Source organism: Thamnophis sirtalis, unplaced genomic scaffold (assembly GCF_051295495.1).
Source record: "Thamnophis sirtalis isolate CommonGarterSnake01/CBP01778 unplaced genomic scaffold, rThaSir2_p1.2 scaffold_4, whole genome shotgun sequence".
Taxonomy (NCBI): Eukaryota; Metazoa; Chordata; class Lepidosauria; order Squamata; family Natricidae; genus Thamnophis; species Thamnophis sirtalis.
In genome coordinates, this window is record NW_028261384.1 from 42,391,998 (window position 1) to 42,418,211 (window position 26,214).

A 26,214-nucleotide genomic window follows, 5' to 3' on the forward strand; every position below is an offset into this window, starting at 1 on the left:
GATTTGAATTTCAGAATGCTTAAATATGTACTTGTTGATGAATTTGAGGAACTTAACTATAGGTAGCACTCAACTGATCATTTGAAATTATGACAAGAGGTACTCCAAAAAGGTACTTATGACCTAATTTCTAAGTTCCCATGACCATTCCCTTGAACTCATATGACTCCATTTTGGACTTGGCAACTGGCTCACATTTATCCTCATTTACAATGTGACGAACTCCAGAAGATAAAAATGAAATTGAAAATAATATTAACAGGTTAAAGGGGCTTAAAATAATAGAATCCAATCTACCAAAATTTAAAAGTAAGTTTTACAGTAGGACAGGAGTCCCCAACCCCCAGATTGTGGCCCACTTCAGGACCTTGAACCAATCAGAAACGGGCTGGGGAAGTGGTGGGCGAGTATGTGCATGTACACATTCCTTCTTGTATGAACAGCGGGGAAGCATGTACTCAGTGACGTGCAGTGAGGTTTATGGCTGGTGAGGCAAGCGGGCAAAAGCCGGCCTATGTCTGACAAGCAGCAGGGCTTTCGGATGCCCTGGCGCTGTGTCTGCCATAGAGGCAGGATGCATTCAGACGCCCTGGTGCTGTATCCGCCATAGAGGCACCTCTATGTCGGACACAGCGGCAGGGCGTTCGGACACCCTGCTGCTGTGTACAACATAGAGTCTGGGTTAGCTGTTGCCAGAGTCTCCAATGGATGATTCTGCTTAACTGTTTAAAAAAAGCCTCTTAAAAAAGTGCCCTCTACAGGAGGAGGCGAGAGAACCAAGTGCCTCATCTACATAAGGAATTTTTCGGATTTTAACCCTTGCTTAACTCTGCTCGCGTGATCATAAAGTCAGACTAAATGAGGCACGTGGTTCCCCCGCCTCCTCCTGTAGAGGGCACTTTTTTAGATGCTTTTTTAAACAATTAAGCACTAAGCAGAGTCATCCACTGTGACTCTGGCAGCAACTACCTCAGCCTTTTTCCTTTTACATTTTTTTTTCTTTTCATGATGACAGTGGTGAGGCCCTGCCTCCCCTGCCTGCACGTCACTGCATGTACTCCATTTCAACAAGTGACAGATGCACATGGAGCTGCTGGCTACAAGGGGGGAGTCAGAGAGACAAAGAGGACTAGGTAATGGCCCTTTAACTCCATTTCATTTGAACTTCCCTGAGGCTGGTGATTGGAGCTGTTTTCTGCAAGGGGGGAGTCAAAGAGACAAGAGGACTAGGTAGTAGCCAGAGCGCCTAATGTAGTGCGAATTATATATCTATAAACCAAAATAGCACTAATACATTCTGGATTAGTGCGCTTGAGATTGTGATTTTATTTTATTTCAAAATGACTGGCTTAGTTCAATGTAATAGCTGTTTTGCACCTGTCTTTCGTAGTACTCTTTTCAAATGTGGATACAAAATACCTTTGTAAACAAATTACTAGTCAGATTACCTATCTGGAATCTCTAATCTGTGCTCTCCAAGCAGAAATTGGATGCTCAATTCATCCATTCCACACTATGGAGATGCCACGCTATCAGCCTCCTCTACCGCAAAGATCCTGCAGGAGAAGAGCAGTCTGAATAACCATGGGATCTGGCAGGGTGAGAGCTGTGAACCATAAACACAAAGCTTTTGCTGTGACCCACCGTAACAAATATAGTGCCCTTGCTGACCTTAATGGGGACACTAAAGAGACAGGTCAAAGTAGTTGAGATAATGATGACTCAAATAAGCAGGGGATTGTGGTCCAAAATGAAGAAATTTATTTGGAAAGGCAAAATGGGGACCTAGGTATCACACATCAGTCGCACAAGAAGATCAAGGTACGTAAAAGAGAAGTCACCTTCTGGTTGGTGATTCAATCATAAGGGATGTAAATTTAGGAAAGGATATGGAGGTTTTAAAAGAGGTCAGGTTTCTGCCAGGTGCTACTGGCAGCAGAGACAAGAGGCGTATTCTTAAGAATGCAAGTAAGGACTGTGACATTGGTGCTATTATACATCTTGGCACAAATGATTTGTCCCAAAAAGATTTACTTTCTATGAAGAATGATTTCCAGAGCTTAGTAGGTTGTAGGCTTATGTTTTCAGAGGTTTTACCAGTATATAAGGAACAAAAAGGGAAGGGCCAGAGTGTAGCAGAGTTTAATGTGTGGCTAAAGGAGTGGCATAAAAGGGAAGGCTTTGGTTTTATTAGTCATGATGCCTGCAGCTGGTCCAATGAAAAACTGTACAAAAGAGATGGTTTGCACCCATCCAATTACTTGGCATTAAATTCACAGATTTTCTGGTAAACATTTAAACTGAACATTTCTGTCCCCAGCAATCTAAAACTCATAGGTGCATGTAACATAGATGTTTGTGCAGATAAGATTATCACTCCTGCTGTCAAGCAAAACCAAGCATTTAATAGTGAGTGCCATACCATGTGCATGAATCATATAAGTGACAGGAAAACAGGGGCAGTCAGACAAAACACAGGTTATGTAGACAGTAAACACAGGGTCAATCTAAATGGACTCAAATGTCTATACACCAGTGCACAGAGTATGAGGAATAAACAGGGTGAATTAGAAATTCATGTAAATGAGGGCAGATATGATATTGTTTCCATTACAGAAACTTAGTGGGATGAACCCACAAATGGAACATACAGCTAGAAGGATTTAAATTATTTAAAAGAAATGGACCAAATAAAAGAGGAGGTGAAGTTGCACTATATATAAGAAATAACTACATCTCTACAGAAATAGAGCACAACAATGATGACAACTATCTTGAATGCATTTGGGTCAATATTAAAGGTTGGGGGGGGGGGAAATGCCAAAAGGAAGCACACCTCAATAGTAATGGGGGATTTTAACTATATTTTAACTATATTTTAACTATCCTGACATGAACTGGGAAACAAACTCTGCATCAAGTGGAGCAGCTGCCAAAAAAAGCCAACACAGTTCTAGGCTACATAAACAACAGAGGGATAGAATCAAGATCTGTGAAGTGTTAATACCACTTTATAATGCCTTGGTAAGGCCATACTTGGAATACTGCATTCAGTTTTGGTCGCTAGGATGTAGAAAAGATGTGGAGACTCTAGAAAGAGTGCAGAGAAGAGCAACAAAGACGATTAAGGGACTGGAGACTAAAACATATGAAGAACGGTTGCAGGAACTGGCTATGTCTAGTTTAATGAAAAGAAGGACTAGGGGAGACATGATAGCAGTGTTCCACTATCTCAGTGGTTGCCACACAGAAGAAGGAGTCAAACTATTCTCCAAGGCACCTGAGGGTAGAACAAGAAGCAATGGATGGAAACTAATTAAGAAGAGAATCAACTTAAAACTGAGGAGAAATTTCCTGACAGAACAATTAATCAGTGGAACAGCTTGCCTCCTGAAGTTGTGAATGCCCCAAAACTGGAAGTCTTTAAGAAGATTTTGGATAGCCATTTGTCTGAAACGGTATAGAGTTTCCTGCCAAGGCAGGGGGTTGGACTAGAAGACCTCCAAGGTCCCTTCCAACTCTGCTATTGTATTGTATTGCTTTTTATTTTGCAAAATGCAAAATATAGAATAAAATATTCATTTTAGTAGGTTCTAATAGGACATTAAAATATTATTTTGGATATCTGAACCATTGTTAATATGAATGTTCAAAAATATAAAGACATGTTGAAAAATATACTGAAAACTTGGAATGTATCAGGAAAGAACTTTATACTTGAAATATAGCCAAACAGATGGTTTTATTTTCTTGGAAAGTAAGTCCTGATTTACAATTCTAGACACAAGATTTGCAGTTGCTTTCAGCCTTTGAATTGGCTCTAAGTCAACAAACCTTTGTATGAATAAGATTTAAGCCATTGTTTAAAAGCACATTCACCACTTGTCAACCCTTCAAATTAGAAGAGTGAGGAAACAGACTGTGTAAGGACTACAGGAATGACTATTATTATGGATATAACAGAAATCTGTCAAGGCTTCCATCTGACCTCTTATACCAAACAAAATCAAGGGAAGGAGAGAGTATGTTGTGTCTGTTTCTTATGACCACAGAATTGAGTAGGCATTTACTCTCCCTCAGCAATTTATCTAACAATTCTTGCATACTTTTATAAAGGCTATCACTGCATTCCCCTAGACCAGTATGTATAATATGTACAGCTAGTCCTCAACTTACAACAGTTCATTTAGTGACTATTTGAAGTTACAACAGTACTGAAAAAAGTGACATGACCCTTTTCCACACTTATGACCATTGCTGGTCAAACGATCAAAATTAGAACACTTGGCAACTGATGGTTCTGTGTCCTAATCATGTCAGCCAGCGCTCTACACTTTCTTTGGTTAAGGGGGTATATAGTCAATTAAATAAATTCAGCTAGGTCTTTAACTAATGAGTGAATGAAGATGTGTGCGTGTGTGAGAGAGAGAGAGATTATTTCTACTACATCATGTGAAAAATGATAATTAAAAGGTCAGCTTGCTGCAATAGGCAAAATGGATCTGAATGAATTTGGAAAAGAGGCCTAGAAGCTCCTTTTTTCTCAAAAAATACAGAGCCTTACTTTGTTAACTGATGGCAAGTCTTTTGCTGCCAAGTCTTTACAGAAAAGGGTGGATACAATTATATTCAAAAACATTAATAGATTCATTAAACTAGGGGCAAGTAAACTGTAATTCTAATGAATTCTAACCTCCCTTTAACATTCTTAAAAATGGCTGATGATTCCAAAGAGATTTGGTTCATTTGGATAACATCTTACAATATTTATTGTACAGTATTAGAAATTAAAACTGAGGGATTTTAAAATACCTGTCTATTTAACTTCGCAAACTTTCCCCTAGACCGCACTTTGAAAACCACTGATTAAGTAATACTGTCCATGCAATAAATCAATCGGGACTCAGGGAACTATTCGATGTATTTTTGAAAATCAATTAATTTTAAATTTATTACTTATTAAGGTACAAGACTAACGACATGGCACACTGCCATATATCAAAAACATTTCAAGCTATAGAATGCAGCTTTGGAGATCTGCAACTGGACATCACACACCACCCAGAGGCTACCATCTGAGGACAAATTATGCACTAGAAATATCACTTGGAAGTAGGAGATACATCCAATGTAAACTACCGAATCCCCTGCATGGATTTCCCCTGTAACTATGTAGGACAGACAAGGAGGAAGCTAGCCATCAGATTGGAAGAACACAAGCAAACAGTAAGACGAGAAGATGTGAACTCATTTGTAGCCTCACACTGCAATGAAGAAGGACACACATTCAATTTTGCAGCTACTAAGATTGTTGGATGAGCAACCAGAAAAAACAGCCAAGGAAGTGATTGAAGCCTGGGAAACAGGACCCTTCATTTATCTACAGCAGTGGTTCCCAAACTTGGCAACTTTAAGACTTGTGGACTTCAACTCTCAGAATTCGAGTTGAAGTCCACAAGTCTTAAAGTTGCCAAGTTTGGGAACCACTGATCTACAGGAGTGTTCATTTACCACCAGCCTTTCAAGTACCTAGAAGGCAGGAGCTGAACAACACAATCAAACAATGCTACCAACTTAAGCCAACAATACACCCAAAACAACATACATCTAAACAGCCACATGCAAAGGCACTATAAATACCACACACAGAACAGCACACACATTGCTAGAGAGAAATTCCCTTAAGATAGGCCCCAGTCCAAAAGCATGGAAGACTAAACTCTTTGGTCCTGGTTACTGACCCAGATTAGATGCTGCAACATTATCCCGACACACATATATTCGCCTTTATCTGTAAATATATTAATTGAGTGATTTCCTAACTTAAAAATTTATCCAGAAAAATGGAAATTTTAAGTTAAAATGTTTTCTCACAAAAAGCCATTTTGCAATTCAGGGAAAGACAAAAGTTCCAATTATTTTAGTTAACTTCAAGAGTTAATCAAATACTTACAATTGGTGCAAGTTAAATCAGCAAGATTTGTATCAAACATAGAAGTGAACCAATCTTACTAAAATTAAATTTTGAAACCAAACCACAACTATACTTGTAAACAGCACGGCTAGAACTTGAAGCGAAGAAAAAAACATGCCAACTTATAAATTTCTCCAAGGAAAGGTTTATAATGGAAATGGCAACAGACTCTTAACTACAGTGGTGCCTTTTTATGCCAACATATAAATAATTTTAGCTTTTATAGTCACATCGTAAATTAGTTTCAGTGCAAGTAGAAACAGTAGAGTGCTGATTCAGTAAATAGAAAGACCAGGAGCACATGTTTCCATTTTTAAAAGACAGGCACTGACTTGATGGTGTGTCTGAATTGAAGCCTGTAAACAGGTTTGAGTTCTTTTTTTAAAAAGTACTATACTGTAGGCAAGTCATGAATTTTTTAAGCTTATACAAATAAGCATCCTTTATAGGTTATAGTGTCTGTTTCAAATCTTCTAAGAATCATTTAAGTAGGTTAGTAAAAATGGCTCCATTCACCTCATTAGTTTCTCCATTGTGAGAAAAAATTACACACAAATCCACTCACAATCTCTCCGCATTCCAAAAGGAATGTTTTAGTTTTGACTTTAGCAAGTGTTGCAAATGCCACTTGAGTAACAAAGTTCATACAAAGAAATATAGGTGCTCAAAGATGACTTTCTTTTTTCTAAGCTAACACTTAGAATACAATACATGCCAGATTCTTTTCTCACAGAGTTGTAATAAGAAGGCAATTGAATCCAGACAGGACGGGAGAATTCAAATTACCTATACATGCATATATTTTCTATTTACTCAAAAGTACCTAATGGAAGGTGATGGTTCCCCTCGCACATATGTGCTAGTTGTTTCTGGCTCTAGGGTCAGTGCTCATCTCTGTTTCTAAGCTGAAGCGCTGTCCAAAGAAGTCTCTGTGGTCCTGTGGCTGGCATGACTAAATACCGAAGGTGCATGGAGCATGGTAACCTTCGCACCAAAGTGGTCCTTATTTTTCTACTTGCATTTTTTATGTGTTTTCAAACTTCTAGGTTGGCAGAAGCTGGGACAAGTAATGGGAGCTCATTCAGGTATGCAGCAGTAGGGATTCGAACTGCTGAACACTGATCAACAAGCTCAGTGTCTTAGCCACTGAAAAAATCCCTTTAATGGAAGGTACCGATCATCTAATCTTTATTCAATGTTTTTTTACTTGTGGCAATCTTGTCTGGATTTCATGGCTGGCTGAGGAAATTCTGGGAACTGAGGTCCGCACATCTTGAAGTTGCCAAGGTGGAGATAGTATGTGGGTTACTTGCTTAAAAACAAGAAAGAAACAAACAAACAAAAGTCCTGATGACTCTTCTTAAAACCATAACTGTCTCTTAGTTTATGGGATTGTTTGTCATAACTTTGAGTGGTTGCTAAGTAATCAATTGTTAGTCTTTCCCCTGGGTAAAGTATAATATTAAACATAACATATAAAAAGTATCTTTTTAAAAAATTAGAAGTAGGTTTCATAAAATTGATTCATTTAGCACCATTAGAATTTTTGAACATTGAACACAAACGGTTGCAAAACAAGGTCTACCTTGTGAATTCAAATAAATTTGTAGATGGATGTGAAAAAAAAGGTTTTAAAACTGATAAAATATATTTTCATATTCAACAAGCTGTACACCTCTTCACAAAGAACATATTTGACCAAAGTAGTGTTCAAATAACCAAAAGGAAGCAACTGAGAAAAAAATGAGAAAGGCTTACCACCAGAAACAGGGGCATCCATAAAAACAGCTCCCATTTTTTCAGCTTCTTTAGCTAATTCTTTTGAAACTTCGGGATCAATAGTACTGGAATCTATTAATAGAGAACCTTTCTTCACTTTCCTGAAGCAAATGAAGACAAAAAAACAAAACCCTGAGATATATTCACAGGTAGGTAAAATGCAGAGAATTAACATTACCCCTTTGATGTTGCTACAATTTGTTCATAATTCCAAAATAAATCACAATGTTCAAGTCAACTTGTAAAACTAATTAGTACGGTTTTTGATAGTGATTTCATAAATTCACAATAAATTATCTGTAGCTTGCAAAAACTTAAGTTATTTTCATTTTTACTGACATTTTTTTCTTTGAGAAGTGGAAGAGGGCTCTATTTCCAGGGATGAAAATTCTGCACACCTTCATACATTTTTTATTTATTTATTTGTTTGTTTATTAAATTTATATATCACCCATTTCTCTGGTGAGAGATTCCAGGCTGCCATTTTCAACCAGTTTCACTCTCAGCTCCAATTTTCTCACAAAATTGTTATAATGCCGATACAGGTAGTCCTCAAATTATGACTACAATTGAGCCCAAATTTTCTGTTAAGTGAAGAATTTGTTAAGTGAGGTTTGCCCGATTTTATGACCTTTCTTGCCACTGTTGTTAAGAGAATCACTGCAGTGGTTAAATTAGTAACATGGTTGTTAAGTGAATCTGTTTTCCTCATTTATTTTGCTTGTCAGAAGGTTGGAAAAGGTGACTAGGACATTGCAACTGTCCTAAATATGAATCAGCTGCCAAGCATTTAAATTTTGATCACATGACCATGGGGATGCTGCAATAGTTGTTAAGTGTGAAAAATGGTCATAAGTCACTTTATTCAGTGCCACTGTAACTTCAAACAATCACAAAATAAATGGTAGTAAGTTGAGGGCTTCTTGTAAAATTAAGCATGACCTCTATATATGAACGCTCAGAGAAAAGTACAATATAAATATAATAGGAAACAATATAACACATCTAGATAATGTTAACTACAATCCCTACCAGCAGTCATTAATGAAATATGCTGGGACTTGTAAGACATCAAGTTGCTCTATAAAACTGTAACAATACTTAACTATGTGCAATGAAACATGCACATTTCTTTAAGATGATAGCTGGACACAAACACAACAATGTAATTGTCTAGAGAAATTACTGAACTGCTACATGCATTTAATAACATTCAATAAAAATACAAGCAGAACATTAATATAAAGAAAAAAGGGGAATCTTACTTGAGAATTCCATTGGTACCTATGTAAACTTCTATTGCATTAAGATTAGATGGAAGCATTGTAATAATCCTATCTGCTTTATCTGCTACATCTGCTGGAGAATCACCCACCTTTAAAAAAAAACAAAAGGAAACAATGTTTTTGAAGAGAAATTTGAAAAGAAAAATGAGCGATTCAGAACAAAGAGCTCTAAAAAGGTTAAAAGAAAAAAAAGACACCTGAAATACAATTGGACAGGTTACATAAAAAGCCCTATGAAGCGGTATATAAGTCTGACTGCTATTGCTATTGCTATAATAAAACAACACTGACATAGAACGAGTTTCAATGAAAAGCTTCCCAAAAGGAATAAATTTATCTGAAAGCTTATTTAACAAGAGAGCTGTATTCAAAAAACATTATTTTACGACTACTAAACTTGAGAAGATAAAATAATGGCAAGTAATTTGTCATCAAGATTATTCTTAATTCTTAATTATAAAACTAACTGGACTCCTTCCAGTTAGGTTTCAGATTTAGTTATTAAACAAAACAACATTGATTGCCCTATTAATGATCTCTGGCAACTAGGATGGGAATAATGCATCCATCCTTCTGTTCTTGACCTCTTGGCTTTCAAATACTGTGATATCCTTTTTGATATCCTTATTGGGTTGACCATGGTATCCTTATTGTGTTAACTACACAATTTGGGGATGAGTGATGTAGTTTTGCAATGGTTCCGACTGGGGTTTGTAGAAGTGAGAGATCTAATCAATGGCTAGTCCTTTATGGTGTGCTGCAGAGCCCTGTACTCTTTCCACTTATTTTCAGCATTTACATGAAGTGTAATTTGGTATGTCTACTAGACTCCAAAGAAGAACAGGTAGCAGTCATGGCTAGAAGAGACTTTGTACAACTGTTGCATCCTCTCCTACATCATAAAACTCTGCACTCAGTTACTCATGCCCTGGTCATCTTGCATTTGGATGACTGAAATGTGCTCTATATGAGAATCACCTTGAAGAGTATTTAGAAGTTACAGCTGGCACAGAACGCAATTCTGCAGACAGGTCTAGGGGCCCCTAAGGTGGACCATGTAACACTGCTATTGCACAAGCTGCACTGGTTGCTAGTTCGCTTCTGAGTCCAGTTCATTGTTGGTTATTACTTCTAATTCTATTCTTTTACAGATACAGGATATCTGAGGAACCATCTTACTCATGCAGAGATTGATCCATCCCACTTGCTTCGGTAGAAGGGGCATGCTACAGACTGTCAGCTAAGTAAATTTGCTTGGTGGGTCTTAGAGCAGGGCTTTTTCTGCCATAGCTCTTGTCCTTTGGAATATTATGCCCCCTCAAGGTGAGATTTGCCTCCACCCTCTTAGCCTTCTGAAAGGACCTGAAAATATGGCTCTGCCTATTGGCTTAGGGCTGGGGTCTCCCACTAACCCCAAGATTAGTAGACAAGAAGACCTCACCTCCACTCTGTTCATATATTTGTTTCTATTTTACCCAAAGTTCTATTAACTTGCAATGTTCCATGTTTTAATATTTTAATCTTTTATATTGCTATTCTTATAATACTGTAAGCTGCCCAAATTTGCTCAATAGTGAGATGAGTGGTATAAATGTTAAGTAAAAATAAATAATACTCAGATATAGACTCAAAGGTCTATTTCAAGGAACTTGCAATATGATTTTATCAAGCTAGGTTTGGGTGGTGTTTTCTTATAGCATTAAAAGCAAGACATAAGATATATACTATCTGCAATTAAAGATAAGAATAAGTAGAAGTGGAACAGACTTGTAGATTTTTCATTGTTAGACCTATTAATCTATGATCATTCATTTAATGATAATTCAAAGTGATGGTGGCCTTGGAAAAAGTAGCTTATGAACACTCCTCAAAGTTAAAACTGTAATACCATCCCACAGAAGTGATTGGAATGTGGGCATCTGGCACCAGCTCACATTTATTATGGTTGCACATCTTGTGGCCATGTGACAAAGTCAATCTGGGAATGGCTTTGCTTAACCATATCATTCACTTAACAACATGCTTCACTAATAGCCACAGTGATTCGCTTAACAACATGGTAATGTCATAAAATTATATCAAGTCACTTGACGACTTACTTAATGACTATTATCACTTAGTGATTGAAACTCTGATATCAATTGTGGTAGTAAGCAAAGTACTACCTATATCATCATATTTTACATTATTGTGTTTTTATAGCTAAAACACAAATGTGTTTACAGTTTTTCATTCCATATTTTCACCCCAGTATATATTCAAAACAATTTCAAATAAGGCTTAATATAAATCATGTGGATTATAGTTTATCAGCTTAAGGGTGAGAAATGTCTGGCTTCCAAATTATTTTGAAATGAGCAGCTCACAGAAACCATCATATAAACTCTAAAATAAAACTAAAGCAATTTAAGAAATATTACCCCTACACAGAAACTGTAAACCAATGTTTCCTTCTATTATTTGTTGCAGTACTGTAGCTGTAGCTTTCATATCATTCTGTTAATCATACTGTTAATAGATACTCATCTGGTGGCTGGTTCCTTATGGTTACAGAAAGAAATTGTGCCAGATAAGAGATCAGATCAAATTGGCTATAGCAAAATAACAAAATGAGGATTGCCATGGCACACACAAGTGTTCCATTTCACTTTTATCAATATGTTGTTTAAGAAATTGGAAAAAGCATAAATGGAATTTTTTGTATCCTCTTTCCATTGTTTCAATGACTTTTCTTGTATTTGGTGTTCTAAATAAAGGGTTCAAGACCAAAAATAAAAATAAAAATTGACAGCACACTGAGCAATTCTTTAGGTAAAAGTGACTGTGTTATCAATTTGCCAACAAGCATATTAACTATGAATCCAATTGACAGAAGGAATTAGCAGTTTATTTCATGTAGGAAATATAATATATTAATTTTAAAGATGGATAATTTAAAACAACAGTAGAATGTATTTGATTTTTAAGATGGGATAAAACAAAACTGAAAATGAATTACTGGAAATCAATAAACTTGGTGGGTCAGTAAACAGACTTGTGGTGTTTAGGATAGCGGTGAAAGAACATTCAGCTGATTAAAACAGTGTTTGAGATCTTTGCTTTGCAATGTGTTCTTCACTGGAGAGAAAGAACAAATGTTACAGAAACCACAGATGGATGAAGCTGCTTTGTTCATACTGTAGAAAAGATTTTGCAATGCATTTTCAGCCCTTAAGTTGAATGTTGTTACCCAGTAATTTCAATGATAGCTATATGCCTTATTCCACCTCAAAACAAAATTGCATTTGCAATTATCACTATTATCACTTCATTCTGTTGCCTGGACACTCTAAATGAGAAGCTTAATGCATTTAAAAAAACAGTATTGCTGATTATGATAAAGGAATTAAGAAATTTCACAATTACATCTCTTTCAGATTTCAGTCACTTTTTAAAACTAAAATAGCAATGAAATGTTATTATACCTGGGTACCCAGCTCTTGAAATTCCTTACATGCTTCTGGAAATACATCGCAAGCGATAATGGGGTAACCATGTTTCACGAGGTTTTTTGCCATTGGATTTCCCATGTTTCCCAAACCAATAAATCCAACTGGAGTTTTGGAAGCCATTGCCCTGGAAGACACTAATTGAAATGCAAATGTTTCAGTAAAAAGTTTTCTAATCTTACATCAACCAGAATGCAAACTTATTAATTTTCTTTTCTGCTAGTTGCATATCTTAGTTATACTAAAAGCAGCTTATACTTCAACAGCAGAAACATTCACTGTTCATTTTATTAAGTAACTAGCTGATAACCCAGCATTCTCCGAGTATTTATTTATAGGGAGAGAAGTGTTTGGACCAAACATAATTTCTAATGTTGGATTTTCCCCCTTACCAAAGGGAACCCCATTATGGGAGTACTGTGAAACCATTACCATGGCAACTCCAGTGTATTGTACAGTAGAAGCCATTTTACTGCAGATGCCATTGAAAGGCACAACGGGCTGCATCTTAACAGAACACACACACTGAAGGGTATTAGGGATGTCTTAACCTATATACATACATACATACACACACACACACACACACACACGTATAGGTATACGTATACATATACAGAGAGAGAGAGAGAGAGAGAGAGAGAGAGAGAGAGAGAGAGAGAGAGAGAGAGAGAGATCGACATTGACACTGAATTCATCAATCCTAAATTTCAGTGCACTTCTTGGGATTGGGGAACCAATCTAACCTATGTCTCCATGTTCTGAAGCAGTTGTGTAATTTCCTAGGATTATTCAGAACTCCAAAGCACCAGTTTTAGTTGAATACAAAGCATTTCAAGGCTACAACAGATTATGGAAAGGAGCTGAAACAAAGGAGATGCAAGTTTGAGTGGGATACTAGAATGAAAAAAAAATATGTGTGAAATTTTTTCTTATTTTGTACTTGAAATGGTTAGAGAAAAATAAATGCTAAGCTTTTACACACTTTGATCTTTGCTTTTTTTTTAATTATCAAAAACTTTAATTATTTTAATTATCAAAAACTGCACTACCAAAAATCACCATTCTCCCGCTGCAACTTACAAAACCGCAAAAACCAGTTAATGAAAATCCTAAGGTGTTTTTGAGGTGCCTTACTTTTATGAATTCAAAATCAGCTAAGAATGTAACATTCCTTTTAAATCTGATTTTTTTAAAAAAATAAAAATAATCACAAACGCAATGACTTGTTTTAAGCTATTGCTTCTTCATTTTAATGGAGAACCAGTTTTATCTTGTAGTTAAGACCAGGCTAGAAACCGGGAGATCATGAGTTCAAGTCCAAGCTTAGCCATGAAAGCCAGCTGGGTGATGATACGTCAGTCTGTCAGCCCAAGTCACCTCACAGATTTATAAAAATAATCAATGTGATATATAAATGAATACATTAAATAAAAAGATAATTTAGGAATCTAAAGGTCACTGTCTACCTTGGTTTCACGAAATTTCAGATTTACCCATTTATCTATTGTTTTTGCTTACAAAGCAAGGAACATATTACTGAAAGGAAATTTATAAAATTAACGTTCCTAAAAAGGAAAGTTAATAAAAGATTCAGATTCCTTCTTTTCCTGTCTACAGATTCAGCCAGCTGCCAACAGCTGTAATTCAAAGCAGTAACAGCTGTCTACCAGAAACTGGGATGACTGCAAACTCTTATCACATGGCAAATTTCCTGGATCTAAAGATGATATTTAGGGAACATAATGGAAAACCCTCATCACAGTGTGATTTGATCCCTTTGATCTATAGTCTGAAAATTATCCTGTGGTATTTACCTGACTATTTAAGCAGACATTCATGAGAAGAGACCCTTGGATGTGAACAAAAGAAGAAACCTCACATAATCCCATCTGTACTTTGGTGTGTGTGTGTGTATGGCTGGCCTATGAGTTGAGAAGCACAAAGCATTTTGGAATCCAACTTGTACCTTCTTTGCAGGAAATCAAGATTTAGAGAGGGGGGAAAGTTTCATTTGTCACATGCCCTGTACCTTTAGCAACATTATAGGAAACTCAGGAAAGAAATATAAAATAGTATGAAAAAGATTAAAGATATGAGATACTGTAATAAACAGTCCACATTCGCACCTCTTAAAATTTCTCTATCCAATCTTTCACTTTTAGTAAACATTCTACAAGATAAACAAATTCATATACTTGCTCTAGTTTTTTACCATTAACAAACTTTTGCACAACTGGGACCAGAATTTTGATTGCTAAACAATGTAGTTGTTCAGTGTGTCGCCCCCAATTTTAGGACCTCATTTGCCATGGTTTTAATACAATAAATATATATTAGCAACTAATATGTATTATTACAGTTGCAGCATCCCAGAAAATCACTGTAGTTGCTAAATGAATCATGCAGTTGTTAAGCAAATCCAGTTTCCTTTGTTGCTTTTGCTTGATGGGAAGACAAATGAAAAGTCACAAATGTGATCATATGACCTCAGAACACTGCAACTGTCCACAAATACATGTCCAGTTGCCGAGTGCTCATATTTTGATCACATGACCACAGGAGTGCAAAGACTGGTTTGAAGTCATTTTTTTCAGTGCTGTTGTAATTTAAAATAGTTGTTATACAAATAGTTGAAAGTCAAGGGTTTCCTATCGTATTTTTCGGAGTATAAGACTTTTTCTTCAAAAAAGAGGCTGAAAATCTGGGTGTGTCTTATACATCAAATACAGCATTTTTTGCCTCCCGAAACTCTGCCTCGCTTCACCAAAATGGCTGTGCAAAGTCTTATGGAGGCTTTCAGAGAGCTCCTGGGGGCTGAGGGCAGAAATGAGCAAAAAAATGGCCCATTTTTTTGCCTCCCAGCAGCATTCTATAAGCTTCCATAGGCTATGCACACAATTTTTTGACAAAAAACGGGCCCGTTTTCACAAAAAAATGGGCCACTGTGTACTCATTTTTGGCCCCTTCACTCCCCCAGGAGCACTCTGCAAGCCACCACCCCCCTGACCTCAGGCTATTCATGCCTTTAAAAAACACTAACCTGTTTTTGAAAAAAACGGGCCGTTTTGGGGAGGTTTGCAGAATGCAAAAATATATTTTTCCCCTTTTGGAAAGCTTTTCAACTGATTGATGAAAATTAGATTGATCAAGTGCCAGCAGAAACAAAGTCTTAGGTGCTGCAGATTGTCAGCAATTTCCTTCTCCAGCACATGGATAAATACATCTGGAAACATCTACCTACCTACCTACTCTCTCCCTACCTTCCTACTGTATTTCTCTCTCTCTCTCTTTTCCCCTCTCCCTACCTAACCTTCCTACTCTCTCTCTCCCTATCTACTATATTTCTCTCTCTCCCTCCCCATGTACCTACCTACTCTCTCTCCCTCTCCCTACCCATCTACTGTATTTCTCTAGCTCTCTCTTTATCCCTCTACCTACCTACCTACCTATACACACACTCTCTCTCTCTTTCCCTACCTACTGTATTTCTCTCTCTCTCTCCCTTTTTCCACCTATCTAACTACTATCTTTCTCTCCCTACCTACCTACTGTATTTCTCTCTTTCTCTCCCTCTCTATCCCCCTCTCTACCTTCCTACTTTTTTTAAAAAAAATTGCCTCTTCAAAACCTTGGTGCATCTTATACTTCGGTGTGTCTTATACTCCAAAAATACGGTATATATATCTGGTCTACAGAATCATGCTACTTTCATTCTTACCATGTCTCACACCAATGTATCTATTTCTCTTTCTTTTATTCATTCATTCAGGCCATATAACAAGAGTCCCCAAACTTGGCAACTTTAAGACTTGTGGACTTCAATTCCCAGAATTCTCTATGCTGGCTGGAGAATTCTGGGAGTTGAAGTCCACAAGTCTTAAAGTTGCCAAGTTTGAAGACTTCTGCTGTATAAAACGGATGAAGAAAATAATTTACAATAGTCTCACACTTGTAATTTACAACTAGTCTCACACTTCCACTTGGTGGAAGCCAGGTTCTCTTAGTCATCACTTCATAACCATGGCAAAAAAAAGCAGTAACATCAGGTGTGATTCACTTAACAACCATCCTGCTTTGCAATGCATAAGTCAAGAACTATCTGTAAACAAGATCCATCCTAATACTGTATATGAAAAAAGAATAAATTTGGTCCTGTTGTGCAACAACATACTGTATATACTCAAGTATAAGCCTAGTTTTTCAGCCCACTTTTTGAGCTGAAAAAAGCCGCCTCGGCTTATACTCGAGTCAGTGAAAAATTTGCCCAAAATGGAGGAGAAAAAGGGGCGGGGCCATGCCGCTGGGTGACGCTCGTGAATGGCCCAGCGCCCCTGAGTTTCCCCTCCCTCTGTGTCAGTTTGCCGCGCAGCGCGCACCGCACCATCCCCCCTCCTCACGTTCTAATGTAATGCAGGGCTATCTTACGATTCCCCTTCCTCCCCCTCCTGCCGCTCTGCAACGATGTCCCACCTCCTCGTTATGGCAAGCAGCCACATAGCGATGTCCCACCTCCTCTGGTACAGTGATCCAATGATAGGAATCACTGTGCCGTGTGTCATAGGAGGCGGGACATCATCATCACAGCGGGACATCAGCATCATGAGGTGAGTGAAGTATTTCATTGAATACACCGGTATTGTGTGATAATAATTTGTTATGCAGAGCAAATTTTTACAATGGCTACTGTATATTTAATGGGCACAGGCAGGCTGTATATGTTATTCAATGGGCAATGGCATTATTGGTATCTATTTTTATTTTTGAAATTTATCGGTAGCTGCTGCATTTCCCACCCTAGGCTTATACTCGAGTCAATAACTTTTCCAGTTTTTTGTGGTAAAATTAGGTGCCTCGGCTTATATTCGGGTCGGCCTATACTCGAGTATATACGGTATGCTTTTTTATATGGATGCCAGAGAATTTGGAAGTTTTCACTGCTATTTTTTCTGGAAAACAAAAGAAATATTTTTAAAAGATAAATAATACTTGGAACCAGAATCAATAAATTATGCTGAAAAGATATTTACTATGCTAGTCATGGTCAGCAGCTCATCTAAATAAAAATACTGTAGACAGGGTATTTAGGAAATATTCATCAACAAATTGGTTGCATCTGATGTTTTTATAGAAACTATGATTTTAAACTTTTTGTCAACATAGATATATCTGCTTTCCACATAGGATTGTTAATGCCATAAGTAACGCAAACAAAAAAGTTTCATCGTGATAAATTAGCCACTGAAATGAAAAATTCTTTATGTAAACTCAGAGTTCTTTGAGGATAAAAGATTGTTCATTCAGTTCTGACATTAAAATAAATACCATGAGTGAAGCCATGCTCAGAGATACCACCCTGTTCATTTGCTATTTTTGAGTTTGGTATCTAAGATACTATTTTTAATGGTAGATCTTACAGTGGTAGGAAGAGTGAAGAAATCAAATAGATCCTTTAAGTCGGTAGTCAGGTCACAATCCAGAAATGTATATACCGTATGAATAAAAACCAGTCTGCATGAGTGGGTGGTATACTTGTACTAATTTACCCAGCAGATGGTTTGAGTTATTAAACAGCAGCTGTACTGTTCAATGTCTCAAACTATGTGTGCAATTTCCAGGGTCTGGGTTTCTAGAAACACAAAATACACATGCAACATTTTTTTCATTAAAAAGAAAAAAATGTAGCAACAGATTCAAAAGATGAACCATCTTTTTAAATAAACAGATAAATATGAATTGTTTTCTATCAAAATGGGAAAAAATCTCAGTACAACAAAAAGTCAAAATGCTTAATGACAATTATGTATTAAGCCAATTACTTTATTGGCTTATATTAACATTAAGGAAATAATTTATTAATTATAGTTGTTCAGTCACTTGGATAGATGAGTGACATATACATTGAATAAATAAATAAATTAAACAGAATATTTAATATTCTCTATTAAGGAGTAGAAAGTGGGACACTGTAAATTCAATTCTTATCTTAGTTATGAAAGCCAAATGGGTGACCTTGGGCCAATCATTCTGTCTTAGCACAACTCACCTCACAAGATTATTGTGGGGAAAATATCAGGTGTTTGTGGATATGAAATATAAATAAATTAGAATAACATTTTCAATAATTTTCAAGCAAGAAAATTGAGTTGTTTATTGCTATATATGGAAATAATATATTATGGCAATAGCTTTTATTTTGAGATTCCGATAAAGTAGCCTCAAAACTGATGATTATAAGATTATTTAACAATAAAAAAAATCAATAAAGTACCCAACAAAGAGCTGCATTTACCAATCAATGAATTCTGAAACAAAATGTTGCAATAAAGAGTAATATTTACAATATTTATCTTAGCATTCTATTCTTTTTTTTTTACTCAGAAAAAGTCTGATGTGCTTACTGGGACCAATCAGATTTGGAATTGCAATATGTGGAACCAATAATTTTATTAACCTTTTATTAATTTATTATTAATAGAAAGCTAGGGTTAGGAAAACTAAAAAAAACTAAGATCATGACATCTGGCACTCTTAATTCCTGGCAAATATATGGGAAAGAAATGGAGGTATTTTCTTGGGTTCCCAAGATTATCTCAGATGCAGATGGGGGCTGCCGCTAAGACCTTGCTCCTGGGGATGAAAGCTATGGCAAATCTAGACAGCATACTAAAAAGTAGAGACATCACCCTGCCAACAAAAATGCATATAGTTAAGGCTATGGTTTTCCCAGTTGCAATATATGACTGTGACAGTTGGATCATAAAGAAAGCTGAGCGCCAAAGAATTGAGGCCTTTGAAATATGGCACTGGAGAGCACTCCTGCGAGTCCCTTGGACTGCAAGGCGATCAAACTGGTCATCCTACGGGAGATTAACCCTGACTGCTCTTTAGAAGGCCAGATCCTAAAGATGAAACTCAAATACTTCAGCCACCTAATGAGAAGAAAGGACTAACTAGAGAAGAGGCTAATGCTGGGAAAGAGTGAGGGCAAAAGAAGGAAGTGATGACAGAGAATGAGGTGGCTGGATGAAATCACTGAAGCAGTAGGTATGAGCTTACCAGAGAATAGTGGAGGACAGAAAGGCCTGGAGGAATGTTGTACATGGAGTTGAGATAGGTTGGTCATGACTTTGCAACCAACAACAACAACAAAAAGAAAAAGCACTATAATACCCTCTCTAAGCGGTTTACAGAATCAGAACATTGCCACCAACTCATTTTACTCTCCTCGGAAGGATGGAAGGTTGACTCAACCTTGAGTCAGTCAGGATTCTGACAGTAGGCAGAGTTAGCTGCAATACTACATTCTAACCACTGCACCATTGTCTGTGGTCGGGACCCCTTTTGGGGTCGAATGACCCTTTCACAGGGGTTGCCTAAGACCATTGGAAAACACATATTTTCGATGGTCTTAGGAACTGACACCAATTTTATGGTTGGGGGTCACCACAACTGTACTAAAGGGTCGCGGCATTGGGAAGGTTGAGAACCACTGGTCTATGGGCTAATGCTTCCTGTAAATTTCCACATAAACCTTACAAAATATGTAATTATTATTACATATTTATATTCATTTTTGAAAGCAGCTGATGTATGCCCCCAAAACAGCATGTGATTTATATAATAGATGACATTTGAATAAAAGTAATATGTTTCCCTCTAAAAAGGTTTATGGAAAACAAATTTACTTTAATGTAACCAAATAAAGTCAATTGTTTTAGTTTTAAAAGACTTAAAATCATTTAGACTATAGTACTAATAGTCATCAGATTTTGAAAAAATAATAGCATTCCCACTATTAAAGAAGTTAACATACAGCTTTTGATGATCAAAAAATGGTTAGAGTTAAGCGTTTAAAACATATAAATATATAAACTCTCTTCATAACAAGGGAATGTTTGGTTACTATATTGTCCAGGGAGAACATACTATGTTGTCCAGGGAGAAGATAGGTATGTAGAATGGACAGTATTATTTAGTGTTTTATACTGCTACTGTTGCAATAGTCACCCACTTAAGACAGCTGTACATAGGACATTGAATTATAATTCTTGGTTTAATGATGAAAGACAGAAGCTGAAGTCTTTATCTCACTTTGAGAAAATGCTTCAATGGGATTTTGAATGGTCAACTATAGGGTTCTATTATAAGACTGTATTCATTAGAAATATATTCTATTAAACACATAAAGAGACACAAATTTTGAGTGAACAAATATAGAAGTATAGTCCAAATTCACCATTTGGGAGCAGGATCCATTAAACTTATAGTAGTAATAACTATTTTGTGAATATATGTATATCTACTTCAAACTAATTTATGTTGCAAAAATCTATAAACTGATACTTTATCCCAAACAATGAACATGCATAAGTTCAACCCATACAATGGTTTACATAGGCAAAATATCTCGACTTCATCAATTAAGCAAAATCTCCTTTTCTTCTTAAAATATATATATATATATATGGGAAAAGGCAAATACGAACATTAACCGTAACTAATTTTAAGGTGCTACATTAGAATTCAGATGTTACACAAACTTTTGTGACTTCCCATATGCTGTTTTAGATGGACCGCCATTTAACACCCAAAAAGGTCAGGTAGGATTCCTGTATAAATGTTACTATTGCCATGGCTTAAATAGATATGCAAAGACTTAACGAGTGCAAAACTAGACTTTCTCTGAAGGCATTACTCATCACCTCGCGTGCCAAGGCATACTTGAGAAGATTTAAAAGCAGAAAGATTTGGAGAAGCACATCCCCTCGCCCTCTATTTCCTGAATACCCCTTGCCTTACGGCCATGCAATTCCTGCCCAGGCGGGCATCTACACATTGAAGGACAAGCTAGTAAGTTTGGCCACGGGACAGGAACCCCAACTTTTGCGAGGTGACAAGGAAAAGGGTTAACAGTTGCAACATGTTTGTCTTCCTGGAGGGCCGAACACCTTTTCGATTCTCCTACAAGACGCCGCGAGCCAATTTACACTCTCTCGCCCAGCGGCGCGAGCTCAAATTGCCTTACCCCGAGCGAGCCAGTCTGCACAGACTTTCCCATGCCTGTGCAGCAAACTAACGGAGGCTCGGAGCATTAACGCTGCTGCCATGCTGCTTGCCCGCCTCCGTTCTGCGACCTCTAGTAAGACGCCACCACCTTCTCAGCTCCCTTCGCCTGGCTCCACTGGCTGCGGCGGAGCACGGAAGGAGGCAGAGAAAAAGAGTGACATCCAAAGCCACCAATCGCAGTTTTCGATTGGCATCGAATTCCCCCAATCAAACCAGACGTTCTCCAGTCGGTGACCTGCCGCGGCTCCTCCCTACCCCATGATTGGCGTAGTTTTCTCTAGAAATATAAAACTAGTTTGGGGTATTGTGTTTCTTCTTAGTTAAGTAAAACCCTTCCTACGAAATTTGTGTCCGATGGAATGCAAACCTCCGCCGCAAGCAGTATTGTATTACAATTCCTATCAGTCCTAGCTGCAGAAATTATGGGAGTAGCAGTTCATTGCAGCTGTTCAAGGACAGCAATAGAATTAGATGGCAAGAAAACAGGGAAAGTGTTTTTTTTAATGGTTAAACTGTTCTCTGTCATCCCCATATTTGTGCGTTTTTAAAAACCCTTTCATCCCCTGCAGCTAAGGCACTGCAAGGGAAAAAAAGTGAGTCAAATATTTTTTATATGAATTACCACTTTTACATGCAATTATAAACTATTAATGTAACCCATTACATTATATAAAAACTCCAAATAAGTGTAACTGAAACTGACAATGAGTAATATAACTTATTTTTGCAATTTATCATCCATTTCATTGGGGGGGAAAATTCCCAAAGCACAGAACAATAAAAAACCAATCCAGGTGTGAACATACCGTAATACTTAAGAAGGAAAAAGAATAGAAGGTGCCTCACCAATGATTTACTCAAAATTCCTGGTGAATATAATGTCTTAAGCAAGTTCCAAACTGCCATGGATAACAACAACCATAAATGAATAGGTAAGGTATTCCACTCTAATAGCTGTAACCCATTCTTAAGATTGCCACTAAAATATATATACTAAAGCCAGGTTAATGTTATCCAGGAACAAGAGAAAAAGATACATTTTGCTAGATAACATGTTACTTTCATTGAAAGTTAAAACTAATTAGAAACACCTGTACATACTGTGCATCCTAACCCTTCAAAACAGGGCATCTGCTTAATTCACACAGGAATTACATATTTATAATAGCTCTATTTTGTTGAGATTTAGCCTCAGTTCATTAATTCTCATCAAGTCTGCACTTAGTCAAATAGAAGTGTTGTGATTTGATATCAAAAGCACCCTAGATATGATACTTTATATGGTGTTTTTCTTACATAATGGCTTTTTGTTGATATTATTGAGAGCTCATTTGCAGATTTGAATACTATACATATTTTTACAGATAAGGCCATGTTTGGAAGTTTGGGGGGAAGAACACAGGAGCAAAATATGCCATACATGATACCGTGTTATATGGTATTATTGTCCAATGACATTATGAGGCATGTGATATTGTTTTACCTTTCCTACTAAAACAATTGGGACTTCCCCTTCCAAACTGAATCTGAGATTAAAAACAAAAAATCCACATATATATATATATATATATATATATATATATATATATATATATATATATATATATATATATATATATATATATATAATCTGAGATTAAAAACAAAAAATCCACATACATACATTATATATATATATATATATATATATATATATATATATATATATATATATATATATATATATATATATATATATATATATATATATATATATATATATATATATATATATATATATATATATATATATATATATATATATATTAGGCCACAGGCTCTTATCTGTTATCAGTGAAGCCAGGGTGAAAGGTATCTAGGCCTAATGGCTAAGATCTCTGCCTAGTATGTAATATAGCCCTGGTTCAAATCCCAGTAAGGGTATGGCTAGCTGATGAGAGCTAAATAGCTTGAAATAGATCTATACTAGTCTCCCTTTATTTATTTATCAGCACAAATACAACAAAATGTAACAAAAAGGCGACAGTAAAAATATTGGGTTTCTGCCTGGATGGCCTCTTGTGACGAGCCGAAGGACAGAGAATGGAAGTAGTGATCTTCCTCCCATGTTTGGGCATACCGGGGGTTGTAAAAAAATTAAAAAATCTAATATATATATATATATATGTATGTATGTATGTATGTATGTATGTATGTGTATATATGTATGTATGTATGTATATATATATATGTATATATATATATATATATATGTATGTATGTATGTATGTATGTACGTACGTACGTACGTACATACATACATACATACATACATACATACATACATACATACATACATATATATATATATATATATATATATATATGAGGAAGTCTACTGCTTCCATTCTCTGGAAACACCAAACCTGAAGTAGTCAGCAGCAGCCTGAAGATGACGAATGTGACTTCGTCGAAACGTCGCCAAGACATCTCCAATTCTACGCGGGAGAAAACCCGAACAACTAGAGACCTACATACTAACACCCGCGAAAACCTCAGAAAACATATATATATATGTATGTATGTATGTATGTATGTATGTATGTATGTATGTATGTATGTATATACCTTGTTCCTAGGAAATAAAAATATAATTGTTACAAGTTGAAAACATAACTTATAAATAAAAATTTAGCTGCCTTGTTTTGCTTTCTTTGAGTCAATAGCCAACCAATTCAGAATTCAAGCTCAGGATTCAGGATTCAGGAGTTTATTTGTATGCCGCCCTTTTCCCTGGGGGGACTCAGGGCGGCTCACATCCGAAAGGGAAAAGGGGAAACAGACTTTTACATATACGACAACAGATAATTAAAAGAAAACACAACATTCATACCATTCAGGAGGGTACAATCTTAGCCCCAGGCCTGGCAGGATAGCCAGATTCTAATGGCTGTGCGGAAGGTATGGAGAGTGGTGAGGGTACGAATCTCCGCGGGGAGATCGTTCCATAGGGTCGGAGCTGCCACCGAGAAGGCCCTCCTCCGCATGGTCGCCAGTCGGCATTGACCCGGAGGAGGCCCAATCAGTGAGATCTAATAGGTCGTGTGGAGGTAATTGGCAGTAGGCAGTCTCTCAAGTACCCAGATCCACTACCATGGAGGACTTTATGAGTGACAAGTAGCACCTTGAAGCGTATCCGGAGATCGACAGGTAGCCAGTGCAGCTTGCGGAGGATAGGTGTTATGTGGGTGAAACGAGGTGCACCCACAATCGCTCGCGCGGCTGCATTCTGGACTAGCTGAAGTCGTCGAATACTCCTCAAGGGCAGCCCCATGTAGAGCACATTGCAGTATTCCAGTCTAGAGGTCACAAGGGCACGAGTGACTGTTGTGAGAGCCTCCCGATTCAGGTAGTGGCGCAACTGGTGCACCAGGCGAACCTGGGCAAATGCCCCCCTGGTCACAGCTGATAATATAGCAATAGCAATATAGCAATAGCAGTAGACTTATATACCGCTTCATAGGCCTTTCAGGCCTCTCTAAGCGGTTTACAGAGAGTCAGCATATTGCCCCCAACAATCTGGGTCCTCATTTTACCCACCTCGGAAGGATGGAAGGCCGAGTCAACCCTGAGCCGGTGAGATTTGAACCGCTGACCTGCTGATCTAGCAGTAGCCTGCAGTGCTGCATTTAACCACTGCGCCACCTTGGCTACCTTGGCTAATGGTGTTCAAAAGTCAGCTGTGGGACCAGGAGGACTCCCAAGTTGCAGACCCTGTCTGAGGGGTGTAATGTTTGATCCCCCAGCCTGAGAGATGGAATACTTGCCAAATTGGCGGGAGGGAAACACAACAGCCACTCGGTCTTATCTGGGTTGAGCACGAGTTTGCTGATCCTCATCCAGTCCCTCGGCTTCTAGTCCCTGGTTCATCACGTCCACCGCTTCATTGAGTTGGCACGGGACGGACAGATACAACTGAGTATCGTCCGCATATTGATGGTATTTTATCCCGTGCTGCCGAATGATCTCACCCAGCGGTTTCATGTAGATGTTGAAAAGTAGGGGGGACAAGACCGAACCCTGAGGCACCCCATATGTTAGGGGCCTAGGGGTCGATCTCTGCCCTCCAACTAACACCAATTGCGACCTGTCCGAGAGGTAAGAGGAGAACCACCGCAAAACGGTGCCTCCCACCCCCACCTCCCGCAGTCGTCACAGAAGGATACCATGGTCGATGGTATTGAAAGCCGCTGAGAGGTCAAGGAGAACCAGAATGGAGGCATCACCTCCATCCCTGGCTCTCCAGAGATCATCGGTCAATGCGACCAAAGCGGTTTCTGTGCTGTAGCCAGGCCTGAAGCCGGACTGGAATGGGTCAAGATAGCTAGCTTCCTCCAAGGACCGCTGGAGCTGAAAGGCCACCACCTTCTCAACAACCTTCCCCACAAAGGGGAGGTTGGAGACTGGACGATAATTGTTAAGAATGGCTGGATCCAGAGATGGTTTCTTCAGGAGGGGCCTCACCACCGCCGCTTTGAGTGCAGGAGGGAAGACTCCCTCCCGAAGCGAGGCGGTAACAACCGCCTGGATCCAGCCCCGTGTCACCTCCCTGCTGTTAGCAACCAGCCAGGAGGGGCAC

At 37.7% G+C, this 26,214-nt stretch overlaps 1 protein-coding gene across 1 annotated transcript in view; it reads right to left on the minus strand.

The window, feature by feature from the left end:
* The window catches only part of HIBADH (3-hydroxyisobutyrate dehydrogenase), an 84,925-nt gene extending 63,210 nt beyond the window's left edge, over nt 1–21,715 (minus strand). Inside the window, exons 1-4 of the mRNA XM_014052506.2 lie at nt 21,556–21,715; nt 12,504–12,664; nt 9,019–9,128; nt 7,733–7,854 (exon numbers count right to left, since the gene is read on the minus strand). Coding sequence (XP_013907981.1) covers nt 7,733–7,854; nt 9,019–9,128; nt 12,504–12,664; nt 21,556–21,637 — 475 coding nt within the window. The 5' untranslated portion in view covers nt 21,638–21,715. The remainder of the gene's footprint in view (nt 1–7,732; nt 7,855–9,018; nt 9,129–12,503; nt 12,665–21,555) is intronic.
* Between the last annotated feature and the right edge of the window lie 4,499 nt (nt 21,716–26,214).